The sequence below is a fragment of the Thunnus albacares genome, chromosome 3 (genome assembly GCF_914725855.1).
Source record: "Thunnus albacares chromosome 3, fThuAlb1.1, whole genome shotgun sequence".
NCBI lineage: Eukaryota > Metazoa > Chordata > Actinopteri > Scombriformes > Scombridae > Thunnus > Thunnus albacares.
Window position 1 is genome coordinate 15449197 of NC_058108.1, and position 14038 is coordinate 15463234.

The 14038-nt window shown below is 37.4% G+C and overlaps 1 protein-coding gene across 2 annotated transcripts; it reads right to left on the reverse strand.

Moving 5' to 3' along the window:
* Window positions 1-1525: 1525 nt before the first annotated feature.
* On the reverse strand, window positions 1526-12607 carry p2rx3b (purinergic receptor P2X, ligand-gated ion channel, 3b). 2 transcript variants are annotated; one of them, XM_044345530.1, is made up of 13 exons: window positions 11539-12605; window positions 11266-11368; window positions 10039-10174; window positions 9860-9931; window positions 8452-8521; window positions 8152-8245; window positions 7653-7730; window positions 7424-7565; window positions 5653-5789; window positions 4869-4962; window positions 4037-4102; window positions 3057-3134; window positions 1526-2130 (listed from the first exon to the last, which is right to left on the reverse strand). In XM_044345530.1, the coding sequence occupies exons 3-13, from the start codon at window positions 10111-10113 to the stop codon at window positions 2005-2007; spliced, it is 1032 nt and encodes a 343-aa protein (XP_044201465.1). In that variant the 5' UTR covers window positions 10114-10174; window positions 11266-11368; window positions 11539-12605; the 3' UTR covers window positions 1526-2004. The 2 variants fall into 2 exon arrangements, with proteins under 2 accessions (XP_044201465.1, XP_044201464.1); XM_044345529.1 differs by having other exon boundaries at window positions 11266-12607.
* Window positions 12608-14038: the final 1431 nt, after the last annotated feature.

Genomic DNA, 14038 nt, shown 5'->3' on the forward strand with positions numbered 1-14038 from the left:
GTATTTGGCATTTGAAACATTGTTTCTGTTGCTTTAGCACATTGGAGGAGTGTATATGTAGAGAAAAAAAGGCAGTTCCCTGTGCCTGAAAAATTAAGAACTGGCTAAAAATAGTGATTTGTGATTAGTTGCAGCTGTGTCTCAGCTCTTCAGGTGAGAGCAGTCAGAACTTCCTGTCCTCTTCTCCTTGAGAGTCTTGTTCATCCGTTGCTGTCCGAGGTGCTGAACTGACACAAACAGAGCTGCTGCGGAGTGAATCCATGAACAAACCTCATTAATCATGTAACTGTGGTGGAGGCTGATTATGGATGCATTGAGAATGGTGCAGTTTGGAACAGACAGTATTATATATTTTTTCATGTTCAGCATAAACTGCACGCAAATATGTGCCACAGGAAAAGAGAGTTTGTTCTTTCAAAGTTACACACTTTTACTGCACTAAATAACCAAAAAGGCTCAGCACTCTACTGCAGTGAACTTCCAGGAGATTACAAAGAGGCTGATGGTGAGTCTGATTAAGCCCAAATGCTGTGAACCTTTGAGGTAGAGGTGAATAGATCAACACAAAGCTTGCTATCAAAGTACTTCTAATTTGATACTGCCACGTGCGTTGAAATGTATTAGATTTAGCGTTTTTTCTGATTCTGTTTTTAAGATTTCTGTGGTTCTCATGTCAAAGATGAGGTAAAACTTCCACAAGACAGTGTGAAAACATAAAAATAACAGAGAAGGTGCTTGAATTGTTTGTGAGATAGAAGCCACATTGTTGAAAATGTGAGATTTGAGTATGACAGTATTGCTCACCTCAGTATGTGGCATCCTCTATCTTACAGTGCATTTTTACCACCCCAATATGGTCATATCTTGGAAGCTCAACATTAACAATTTACACAGCATGGTGCTTACTATGGTTAGAAGCTCCATTAGGAACATGAGAACACATCACATGGTGCTTCTCTCCTTATTGAATTTGCTTTCTTTCTCTCGATTGCATCCACATAATCTAGTTTTGCTGTTTCCCTGTGACTCATCCATCCCCCTATTCCTCCATATATCTCCACCTCCTAATCACATCATCATATCTCTTTTCTTGAGATTTATTTATTCTTATCTTGTTTGTGACATTTGTGAGAACTTTAAAATGTCACAGAAATGAGGTGATTTTGGCATGTTTCCATCAGCAGGGCTGAGATAATTGTCCCTAATGTCAGAAACACTGTGGTAAAACATGGTGTTATACCTTTATATATTCCTCTGTTATACCTGGATAACAAAGGAATATAGATAATATATGGATAATCCTTGAAGTGCCACTCTGACGGTGTAGTGGTGCACGGCTGTTGGCATGGATTAGCTGGATCTTTTCGTGACTGCTACTGATGTTGAGACATACTATATGTAGACGTGCCCAGTCGCAGATCATCTGATTTGCATTAAGTGCCAGTAAATATGTTTTGCTTAAGTTTTGACATAAGGAGGCCGTTGGGGGTAACAAAAAAAAAGAGGGCCAAGCAAATGAACCAAATCATGCCAACTGTGTTGTTTATTCCTGCTTTCTCATCTCAGAGGTCTTTATAATATAGTTGTGGTACATTACAGTAGTTATGATACAAAGTTCAAAACAAGCAAAGAAAACTGAAATATGCAATCATTTTTCAAGTCTAATTCATTTCTTCTTGCTCAGAAAACCTTGAGCCAAAGTCACATTTTTAAAGTGTCAACATGCAAATACACTCATGCTTTTGTAAAATGTTTCTCATTACATCATCACTTGCTATTCTGGAATATTTTAGGCCAACAGAGTGACAATTCAATAAATGTTTCTCTACAAACCTGCACGGTTCTTCAGATCTTGTTTAACCATACATTTGGGGGACGTTTAAGTATGATATTATATAAAGACGGCCTTGAATGATTAAAACTAATCAAATATTTTTGAAACCCATCCCACATGTTTCTTCCTCAGTCCACTGCTCCCTTCTCTTTGGCTGTTGCTCCTCTCCTTTAACTGTAATGTTCAATAGAAAATGCTCCTGAGTCACTGGACCTCATGATGGTCTCACTGTGTCTGAGTGACAGCTGGGAGCGGTACAGCCCATTGCACTTGGGATCCAGCTCTGTGTCCGACACCTACAGTATATGAAAGACGGAGAGTGATGTTTTGCTTTTTAGTTGCATCTATTGCCACTCATATTGCCATCTGAAAACCTCCGAACTCCAGTTTTGGTGGTTGTCATGTCTTAATTGTACACATACATTCGAATTAAGTATAGTTTTGTAAGAAAAATCTATCACCCGTCATCTTATTCAAAAGTTTTAGTCCACACTGTTCTTTCAAGTAATAAACTGATTAAACATTTTGAGTTTATAGCTGCTTTAAATAAATAGTTATATGAACAAAGGAAGGAAGGAAGGATGTAAATGATTAACTAATGTGAAAGGAGTAATTGTAATGACAAAGCTGCAGAGAATTATCACCCAACTCTGCAGTTCCTCTCAGCTCTACAGAGCTGTTTAGCCTCTTTTAGCTCACTTTTTCAGTTTTCCTGCAACAAACTCCACTTTCATCAACTTAGTTTCCAGCAGGCAGCTGTTTTCAGTGAAAAAGTTCAGATAAATCCACTGTATACTACCTGCACAGCACCAGACAGCAGACCGACATAGTTAGCAACTAACTAATGAACACACTGAAGCACCGAGCAGCTAAAGAGCCAGATATTTTTCTCAGGAGTTGGTGGAGACCAAATCAAAGCTAAAAGGAGAGTCAATATTGATTGATTATTCATCAGGTGGACTGAAACACAGTGAATGCTACTGTTGCTCTGTGTCTGCTGAATGTGCAAATATACAAGTGTTAAGATGTTCACCATAACAACTTTGTAATGTGAAAATATGTCAATGTTGTGTTTACAGCTTGTTCCACTGCCCCAAGTGGCAAAAATAATGTAGTTTTAAGGTTAAACTCATCACATACTTGTGATTACAAACACTGTGATTAATAAGGTCAGATTTACTGAAGTGCAGTTATCAATTATCTTAAGAACTTGGCATTTTACCTCTTCAAATTTCTTGGCCTTGTACTGCTCCGCTCCTTTCAGGAAGTTCAACAGTATGATGTCACACAGCACCGTGCCCTAAATAGTAATAACAATAATGATAACCTTGATTTATAAAGCACTCATCAAAACAAGAGTAGGGATGTGTAGTCCACAGTTGAAAGTTTACAGTTGAGTTTCAGTGAGCTGGGAGGAAATGTTCATGATGTAGTAAAGTACAACACATGTCAAAATGTACCTGTGATGATATTTATAGGTACTGTATGGAGTTTTCTTATAAACAAACACAATAATGTTTAAAATACATATTTCTCACCAAAATGCATTGGTGAGATGCCTTTGCAGGGATTCAGACTGAAAGCAGCCCTGCATTAAAACAGCACAGGGGGCTGCGTTGGTGTGGACGTGTTGTTTAAGGTACCGGTGAGACTATTAAATATGATTCAGGGAGTGATGGTTTAAGGCGTTTGAAGGCTAATTAGATGCCAAAACACAGCACAATGGTTTGCAATACTCGCAGACAGGATCCTACCACTCTGGAAAGTTATCATGTCGGAAAGTATTTTAACTTTCATTGTGATGACAGTGAAATAAACAGCAGAAAAATGACATTAATGTAATCCACCAGGAAAGTGCACTTGCGCGTGTGTGATTGGCTCACATAGTGCCTTGCCAGATGATGTAATGCTGAACTGACATTTAATGTTTTTGCCTGTCGGTACCCCCATTGTGTCAATGCACGGCCCCCATTCAGATGAATGAGAGGGCTGCGGTCTTTCACATAGAGCTAATGTCAGTCTGAACATGGCATAGATGTACTATAAGATTGTGTTGGCATGCATGTTTTTGAGTCCTTGTGCATGTGTAAGTTTGCTCTATAGCGCTACCGATGGTACCTTTAAAAGAGAACCTTTTAAATTAGAAACAAAAATGATCAGCTCAGTTGATCATTTATGAGAACCAGTACCAGTAAAACTCACCACTCCCACTGAAGTGAAGGCTGCCACCATGTTGATGAGTGTAGGGATCATGTTGAACCTCCCTGCCTATAAAGGAAAAATGATCATTTACATCAGCAGGTTTCAATCTTCTGGACATCACTTGCTCTAAACGTGGGAGTGCAAGAAATTTCTTGCTCTGTTCATTTAATTCCCTCAATTAATTTTGATTAATGGTGCTGATCATCTGATTTGCATGAAGTGGCAGTAAATAAGTTTTTCCTTAAGTTTTGACATGAGGAGGCCACTGGGGGTAACAGAAAAAAGAGGAGCAAGCAAATAAACTAAATCATGCCAACTGTGTTGTTTATTCCTGCTTTCTCATCTCAGAGGTCTTTATAATTTAGTTGTGGTACATTACAGTAGAAATGGAGAGAACATAAAAATTCCACCCAGAAAGGCCTCAGCCTTTAAGACAAAATGCTGATGCATGATAGTCAAATTTCATTTCTTTATCTGACCTGAAATTATTTTATAGATAATTAACCTTCCAGGATCCTAAGCCCAAATAGTAAGGCCATACTGTTACCAGGATTGCATTTAAATGTATTGTATAGATTATTCTGTTAGACCTCCAGTAACGCTAACAAGACATTAAGTCATACATAATATAACACATAGAAATCTCAGGCTACTGGTGCCTCCTAAAGAGGAACAAAGTAGCTTTCATCTTGAGCTGTCAAAATGACTGATCCATATCCCAGTGACATTAGTTATAGCAGATAGTACATTACTTAACTGAAGCTTTTTCAACACAAATATTAATTATTTCTCAATGGAAACAATTGATTCTTGGTATAAGGAGTACACTCACATTCCCATTGACAAGCACATCAAACCTAATAGCATAGGCTTTGACCAATGTTCGGTAGTCAGTCCCATTATCCATTTTATAGTATTTGGCAAACCTTTAAAAACAGACAAACAAAGCAAATTTGTATATTATAATACACATTTTTGAAGTCTATGTATCTGTATGCAACAATAATCTGAATCATTAACTATCATGTATAAAGTATATCATACACAGTTAAAAGCACTTTTGTAAATGGTCAATGGAGCAAATAAAATCAATGGCGGAAGCTCAGATACAGACTTGGCATGTCCCCACATGAAAAATGCGAGTGTTGAACAAAAATGAAGGCGAAGACTATAAAAATAAGAACCCAATTGCAAAAAAAAAAAACTAACTAAATTAAAATTCTCCTGGAGCTGTAGATATTCACCACAAACTTCATAAAACCATGGCCTTGTGTTATTGACATTGATATCTATTGTAGAGAGTCAGTGTGAGGGTGGCACTAAAGCAAAGGGGGAGCGGTGCATTAATAAGCTTGGTAAGTGTTATGGAACTCTGCCTTTGAATTGACCTGTAATTGGATAGATTTATATGTGTACAAGTGGAAATTTTAGTGAAATAGTTAGTAAAAGGTTAGGGGGGTTACTTCAATATTTGAAAATCTTCCTCTGGAGATCATGATTATCCAGAGAATTTTATTGCTATTTGATTGACTGATCTTTGTATAGAAACATTATAAAAAGCAACCCAAAAGTGAACAATGCAGCCGTTCACATACTCAAACCCTGCAGCTGTATACCTGAAATTGTATCCAGGTGAGACAGCATTCTTCTGTGACATGGCATCCAGTCGGGTGAATGAGTATGACGGGTTACACTGGTCGTCTGATTTGTCCAGATCACACATCCAGCCGATCTTTATTCCTATCACTCCTCCCTGGCAAAAGATATAGACATAGATAGTCAGTATTAGCTCTGATCACGTGTTATAGGAATAGCTCCTTTAAAGAATAGCTCAGTGCATAGTGAGTGTGCAGTCAAGTGAGGCCAGGTGCCAGGTGCTGCCAGTTGGAGTACAGTAATATTAGCAGTATAACTGTGAATGTACCATTTAAGCTACAGTGTGTCAGCAAATAAAAGCTTCAGTTCCTCAAGACCCAACCCAAGTTACTGTGTTTTGTTTGCTAACTGCAGGCTAAAGTGAAGGAGTTAATAGTTAGCAACAAAGGGGTTCAAAGTTAGCAACAACTTTTGCCCTGGAACGGAAAACAAAGTCTCTCCTGTGCTTCCTGACCACAGTATTCTTGTAAACCAGTAACATTTATTAAAAATGTCTATTACTAAACATTGCTGGTGTATGAGGTGAAAACAGGACTTCCTGTTATGTCTATGAATTAGCCCTTGAAGTATAATATTATTTTGGGAATTCATTTCTGTAACTTTCTTCTTTTGTAGGACATTATTATTCAGTCATTTTTGCTGCTCTTTTTGATTGTGGCTGTTTATTAAATGATAGGACATCATGCTACTGCTGGTGTTGGCGGTCTCTATGTGGGTCTGGTTAGATCGACCGTATTTATGATCTGATTATACTCATGTCTATCGAGGTGGGATCTGGCTGTGGTTGAGTCCCCTTTGGATCAGGTCTATACATGTTAGGTTCAGTTAGGTTTTCTACATATCCGTTTTGGATGGCGTCCAACATTCAGGATCTGTGAAGACCTCTAGTATGTGCTTAACCTTGCCTGCCTGGAATGGTGTTTATATGCAACTAATTTGCACATGCTAATATGTTTGGGAGAATTGTTACACTGCCTGGGTTATGTTCTATATTCTATTCTATACAGAAAGTAGTGTGACATTCTTCTAAAACAGCAGACCAGGGTTTATAACTTGTCTCATATTTCTTTTCAGTTTTTCAGTATTTAAGATCACAATCTCACCATAACCAAATGCTTTGAGTTGCCTAGACAGAACTACTGAATGCTAATTGTGCCTTAGTTGTACTGTGTTGAAAAAAATGAAAAAGTTGAAAACGTTTGGCATATATGTTCAATAAGATCATTTTGTCATCATGTTCATATAAAGCTTTGACTTGAGGCTCGATTCAAGTCAAAATGACGTCATAAAATTAGGAGTAAACACTTTTACTTGAGATTTGACTCAGATTTAAGTCACAAAAATGAGGACTTGAGACAAAATGAATTAGAGACTTTGACTTGAGACTTGAATCAGACATACTGTAAGACTTGACTCCCTAAAGATATGACTAGAGACTTAAAGGCAAAAACATGTCATGTCTCAAGTTCTGACTTGGTAAAATCCCAGAACAATAACAAGTAAGACAGTGTCACGCAATGTATTATATACGCATACACCTTGGTTAGTAATTAGGCCTATATATAGAAAGGGTGTGGTTTCAGTTGTGTAGAAAATACTGTAAAGGCTCAAATGCTGTGTCATTTAATGGTCAGCACTTAGAAACCTGAGAGACTCATGTCTTGATTTGCAAAATTCTTTTAAAGACTTGACTTGGACTTGCTGCAAAGCCTCAGCAGCTCTTGACTCTACCTTGTCTGCCAGTTTGGTGAAGTTCTGCTGTGCGTAGCGGACCACGTCTCCCACTCTAAAGATGGGGCAGTAGGTGTTGTTGACCATGTCAAAGTTACATGTTTTGATGTAATCGCTAGTGATGGTGGGGAGGAAGTTCCCTCTGTGCACACACAGACATAACCTCATATCAGCATGTCATACCTCATCATCAGTGTTGTCATCATATGTAAAATTATAATTGTCATACTTAGTGTAGTTGAAGGTTGGGAAACGGATGCTGTTTTTGATGAAAATGGTGAAATTCTCCACCTCCATCATTGGTGTACTGAGAGAGAGAGAGAGAGAGAGAGGGAGAAAGAGAGTGAGAGAGGGAGGAACATAAAAGAAAACACAGATACTTGTGTTTGATTTTGGTATTTTTCTCAAACCTCACAAAGCCAGCACACAATTTTCTCTTTGCTTATCATGGTGTGGCAAGACTCTTTCTAACAATGGACACATTTCCATTCAACCTCACTGTATTGAGGTGGAGGCAGAAGACAGATTTCACACAAACTGGACAAATAAAACCAAAACTATCTATGTGGATAGATATTACTAGCATATATAATTGCATATTATGACCTTGCAGGAAAATCCTGATCTTTCTCAATGTTTCAAGTCAGTGTTCTTCACAGCACACAACAGTGATAGCAAAGCCTGGTAAGTGAAAAAATCTCTCTATCACATGCACAGTATTGTCTTACGTCTTGATGGTGTCAATCTCGGCAGGACACCACCCTTTTATCTCACACATCTTGAGGGTGGCGTTGAAAGGAACACACCTCCCCGTAAGAATTCCTGAGCAGGAAAAGAAAAGGATTTATACAAACTGGAAAAAACCTGAATAAATGTGAGGCTCAGAAACAACCAATGACTGTGACGTGTTAATTCAACACAGTTTTATATGCATGAGCAATAATAGTAGTAATTGTAAAAATGTTTTTATCAGATACTTTCGTGTAGAAATGAGAATAGAAGAAAAAGAGAAAGACAGAAGGTCTCACCATAACTTCCTGGCTTGTTAACGAACCTTGAGCAGTTGCTGTTCTGTGTACAAATATACTTCTTCTCACTCTGTGTAAAACACAATCGCATGAATTATTATTTTTTTTATCAACAATGGATCAAGTGACTAGGTGTGATATGAAAGAGGATGCTTGTAGTGACATACCCACAGAGAATTTTCATCACCAAATGGAAGACAGACAAAGGTAGCGACTTTTCTCAGGATTTGGTGTAAACCAAACCAGAGTAAAAGTAGAATAAATTTACATTTGTCAGGCTAACTGAAAATGATTCAGAACGCGTTCTGGGTCTGCTGGATGTGTAAATAAGCAATTGTTTGCTAACACTGAACAGTTTACCATGTCAACTTTATACTGTGATAATGCTAAGAGCAGACATGCATACCTTGGCAAACATTTAGTCCTCTGTTTTAGCCAGCTTTTTGGTATGATATGGCAAACTCAATGAAAAACTGGCGAAGGAAGGAGCCCACTTTATGACATTGAAGTCCTACAGGTTTTGAGCAGCATGACCTGATGTTTTTCTAAGGTGTCATACTTAACATAGTGACAAATCCAGAACTGATCGTCATATCCTGTGAATTTAGCTTATAAAGAAATGTTATATACATTTTGGTAGCATAGTTGGGGCACTGTATTCATATTTGAGATCTGCTATATTAATACCTTGCAACTCTGCACAACTTGGACAAAATGTTTAGTTTACTGTTTTATGTTTTATGATTTTTGAGTCCATATGACACAGTTTTTCAGACTGTTAGTACTATTTGGAATAACAGTGAAGGGCCAATTAGACAGAATGCAAGACAAACTTTCAAGGTGGCATTAATGTGTACAAAGGCAATGGAAATGGATTACCTTTGTAATTATTTTCTGTATGTTTCTTAAACCTGCATTAACTGATTCTTTCGCAACTTGGGGGCAAGAGAAACAAGTTGGTGAATATAAGCTCTGGTTTTGCTCTCTAATAACTCCTGAGGGAAATATCTGGCTCTTTAGCTGCTAAATGCTCCACTATGTTCACCAGCTAGTCTACAGCTAACTGTTTCTGCTTGCCATTTAGTGCTGAGCAGGTAGCTACAGTGGGTTTTTAGAGAGCACTGAAACAGCTAAACTGAATGAGCTGAAACTTGATATAAAGCTCCATAAGGGAGCTGCTGATAATTCAGCTGATAATTCAGGTGATAATTCTCTGGAGGCTCATCACTAAGAGCAACACTCTCACATTACACACTGTCATTTCATATGTTGTTATTAAAAAAATATGGATTATATCTGTTTTAATGTTGATGTATAGTAGTTGTAATGGTGCTAGAAGTATTAATAGTGAAATACTAATAACAGTAGTAGTATGTAAGTTGTAGTAATGGTTGTGACAGTAACTGACCTCAGGACAGGATCCTTGGACTTGGTTCTCCGTAGTGATCAGTTTGGTGATAATGCAGAAGACTGAAGCTCCCTGCAGAAAACACATATGACACATCACAATCACTCTGTACTTCTGCCAGTCATCCATCCATCCATCCATCCATCCATCCATCCATCCATCCATCCATCCATCCATACCTGTGTAGGAGTGACATAGTCTGCAACATCCATGACCCTGTTATTGTAGACTCCAAAACCTTTGACCTTGGTCATCACAGAGGATTCGATCGCTGTGTCTCTCACCTGGTAGGCCTTCTCATAGACAAACACCCACCTGAAACATACACAAAATGTGAAAATAAGCTCAGACTGAAAAATCAGACCTGTGCAGTTTTTTAACAAACAAATGTGTCAGGCAGCTCTCAGCTAGCGGAGAGATCTCCAATTACAGGGTTCGAAGTTTGAGCTAATGGCTGTACGTCAATACCAAGAACTCATAAGATCATTAACATGGGGAGGCTATCAGTGAGGTCTGGTTGGGAAAGAGACATTTTAGCAGTGGTCCTTGTTCTACACATGCTGCTACAATACTGTAAGCTTCTATTGAGCCCTTGTTGAAAAAAAAAAAAGAGGCATCCACTAACAGTAACAAGAGCACAGGAAGATGCACTGGGTAATACATGACTACAACTGCACCAAATGGATTTTTTATCAACAAACAAATTAAATAAGTATTTAATTGAAACCATATAATAATATAAAACCATATGTGAATGCTACACATCATTAAATGCTTTATTCATTTGTTTTGTGTGTGTAACTATGTTGTTACCAAAAGAAAACTGATCCGTTGTGGATGTAGATACAATAATTAGGTAACTTTCATGTTGTCTTAAAAATATAACATAGGTGATTAACTAGAAATGCATCTTAATCCATTTAAACGACACAAACATATGTTAGCATAACTTCATTGTTTGACAAATTATATTTTTTATTGAGCATTAATAAGATTGACAAAGATCATATTCAATTACCAAAAGAATTACCCTCATATAGACTGATTTTTTTTAAAAATATACTCACAGACATATAATCTTTAAAAATTGTATAAATCTGACTCATTTAATGTACATGAATTGTTATCATCACCATCACATCATCTAGATAGTAATAAGTAGTTGGTTGCTAATTAAAGATCTGTGCAATATAATGTACATGATCAATGTCTATCAATATAAATGTCTTTGAAATATACATACGTGAAACTGGCAGCTGCTACTCTTCCATCCAAACAAGTTTTAACACAACACTGGCAAAATCTGTTTTTTTTTCATACACTTTTCATTTGGTTTTCATCACTGAGTTTTCTAATTTTTGGTTTCATTTAGATTCAGAAACGTATTAGAAATATAACATACTCACCCAATAAAGTAAGAGATGATGAGGAGTTGGACAACACGGTTGATGATGCCAATGGTCCAGCTCTTCACTACCACCGACTTGGTGGTTTCATAGGTAAAGAAGTCTGTAAAACATGACCACATCCTAGCGGTATATGTGTGTGTATGAGAGTAAATACAAAAAAGATTGTGTTTTGTATATGTGATATGTCTTACAGAAATATAACCGAAATGATAGAAATACAAACAAAACTTAAACTGAACTCCAAATAAAGCAGTGTGTGTATGTGCCTACAGCAAGTGCATATTAGGGTCCTGAAAAGTGGCTGACATCTTCATTAATGTTCTGTGTTGAAAAAGAAGGAAAATCTATATTTCAGATCCAACACTGAGAGCAGTATCCAGATATCCATGAGTTGTATCTCCTCACACTGGAAACAGAGCTGCCTTCAAGAACGCAGTTCAGAAATCCCAGTGACACCAGCCTCCACTGATGCTCTTCTTCCCGTAACTTCAGGCTTTGACAAAGTAGTAAACAAGAAAACAGCTTTCTCTCTCTCTCTCTTTGTCCTTATCTCTCTCTTCACCCATTCTGTCAGTCTCTTATTTCCTCCCTCTCTTTTCTATTTCTTACTCTCTGGTTTCCACTCATTTATCTAAATGACTCCTCAAAGTCCTCCTCCCTCCCTCTTCTCAGTGCATCATGGACATTCATTGTCAGGTTTTCTGTGTGCAGCATCAGTAAACACAGGTTTACAGTCAAAGAGGGAAAACAATAGCATCTGCTTTCAGATGTATTGAAATTGAGCTTTTTTCCTATGTAATCTGTTAATTTAATGAGTATGTGTAACTACTGGAAATAAAATTGGCCTTTGAAGTAATTTGCCTTGTGATTAGAGCCAAGGAGTCAAGGAACAATCAAATATTTTGGGAAATACACCTCCTTTGACTCTTTTATTGACAGGGGGGAAAATAAATATCACTTTAATATCAGTTTCAATCTCTTAGCGTCTAGAAAAAAGATAGGTCTGAAATATGATTAGCTTAGCTTAGTAAAAAGACTGGAAGCAAGGGGAAGCTGCTAGCTTACCAATATCTCTAACATATCTTAATGACACATTTAAACAAACAAAACAAAACAAAACAAACAAACAACAGCAAAAAAAGAAATGGGTTTAAGAAGTTGTTAAATTGAAGAAACCTGAAAGACATTTTCCCACTTGTGTTATATCCGGGGGAGCATTTTCACCATACTTCCAGTTTTCAAGCTAAGCTATGCTAGTTTTTGGTTTTGTTCACTAAGAGAGGTTAGAGGTATTCAGAGGTCTAACATTTTGGCCACAAGCCACAACAGAGCCTCGGGGAACCTACCTGAAGCCAACATGCATAAATTACATTTAAAAAAGAGATGAAGCAGCCCCCAGCTCAATCAAAACTGGAAGAGAAAATAGAAAACATGAGCTTTAAAGAAAAAGGACACCTTTAGGGTTGTTGGAGGGTGTGTTTTTCCCCTTGTGATACAGTTAGTCTAGTCTCCCCCTGCATCAAGTCTTTAAGCTACTAAGCTTTTTTTTTTTTTTCTTTAACTGTTGACAGAGGTCTTAAAGGAAAGGTTCACAATTTTTCAAATGTGTCTTAAAACCACAGTCAGGTGCCCTAATGAACACTGAAACATGTTTTTCTTACTGTAATCATTCCTCCTGTTCATACTGACCATTAGAAGATCCCTTCATAATGCACTTACAATGTAAGTGATGGAGGACAAAATCCACAGTCCTCCTTGTGTGCAAAAATGTATTTAAAAGTTTATCTGAAACTAATATGAAGTTTCAGCGTCCAAATGAGTCAAATCAAGTAGATATCTTTCAACTCTACAGTCTTTTTAGTGTCAAAGTTTCTTTTTTTGTTACTACACTTCTACCGCAGCTCAACAAGGAAACACTGTTTGAGGAAACACAAAGAGGGAATTTGATGCTAAAAAGACTGTAAATGTGGCACTTGATATGACTAACTCAGACTGCTGAAGCCTCATATGAGCTTCACATCAACTTTTAAATGCATTTCTGCACAACATGACTGTATGGACACACTGCGGATGTTGGCCCCCATAAAGTTTATTTAAAAAAGAGAGAGGAAAGACCGAATCCTAAAAGAATCTGAGAACACAGGCCCAAAAGACCTGCTAACAAGATCCTAACCTGAACTGATTAGAATGAATATTATTTGAAGACCTTCTTTACCATTTACACGTGTTCCCTCAGAACTGGCACTGTTATTTTTAGACATTTTGACATTGTTCATTTTTGGCTCAAAACACCAGAATAATAATATGAACCATAAGCCAAGGTCCCGCCTAGATCAGATGTAGGATGTATTGTTACATTGCAACAACATACTGATAACTGATAACGTTTCTGTTTAAATGGAGATGATTGAAAAATTCATCAGCATCAATTCAGTACTTTAGAAGACATTTGCCCTCACACAACCAGTAAATGATAAATTCTACGCTAAATATTTAATGATTCAAACTGCATTATATCCATCATGTCAAAGGTGGACCACAGTGAGTAGATCAGATCTCATTTTGTATAAAAGGCTACTATCAGACCCATGTATCAGTTTCTACATCCGAATACACATCACAAACCATATCCAGGAGATAACATTTCACACTAATTCAATCATAGCTGCCTTCAGTCTAATGCTATAAAGAATCTCTGAATGCATCCATTAAACAGCAGTCACTTATGACAAGTCATCGGATGAGAACCAGGAAGTGGTAAAATATCATT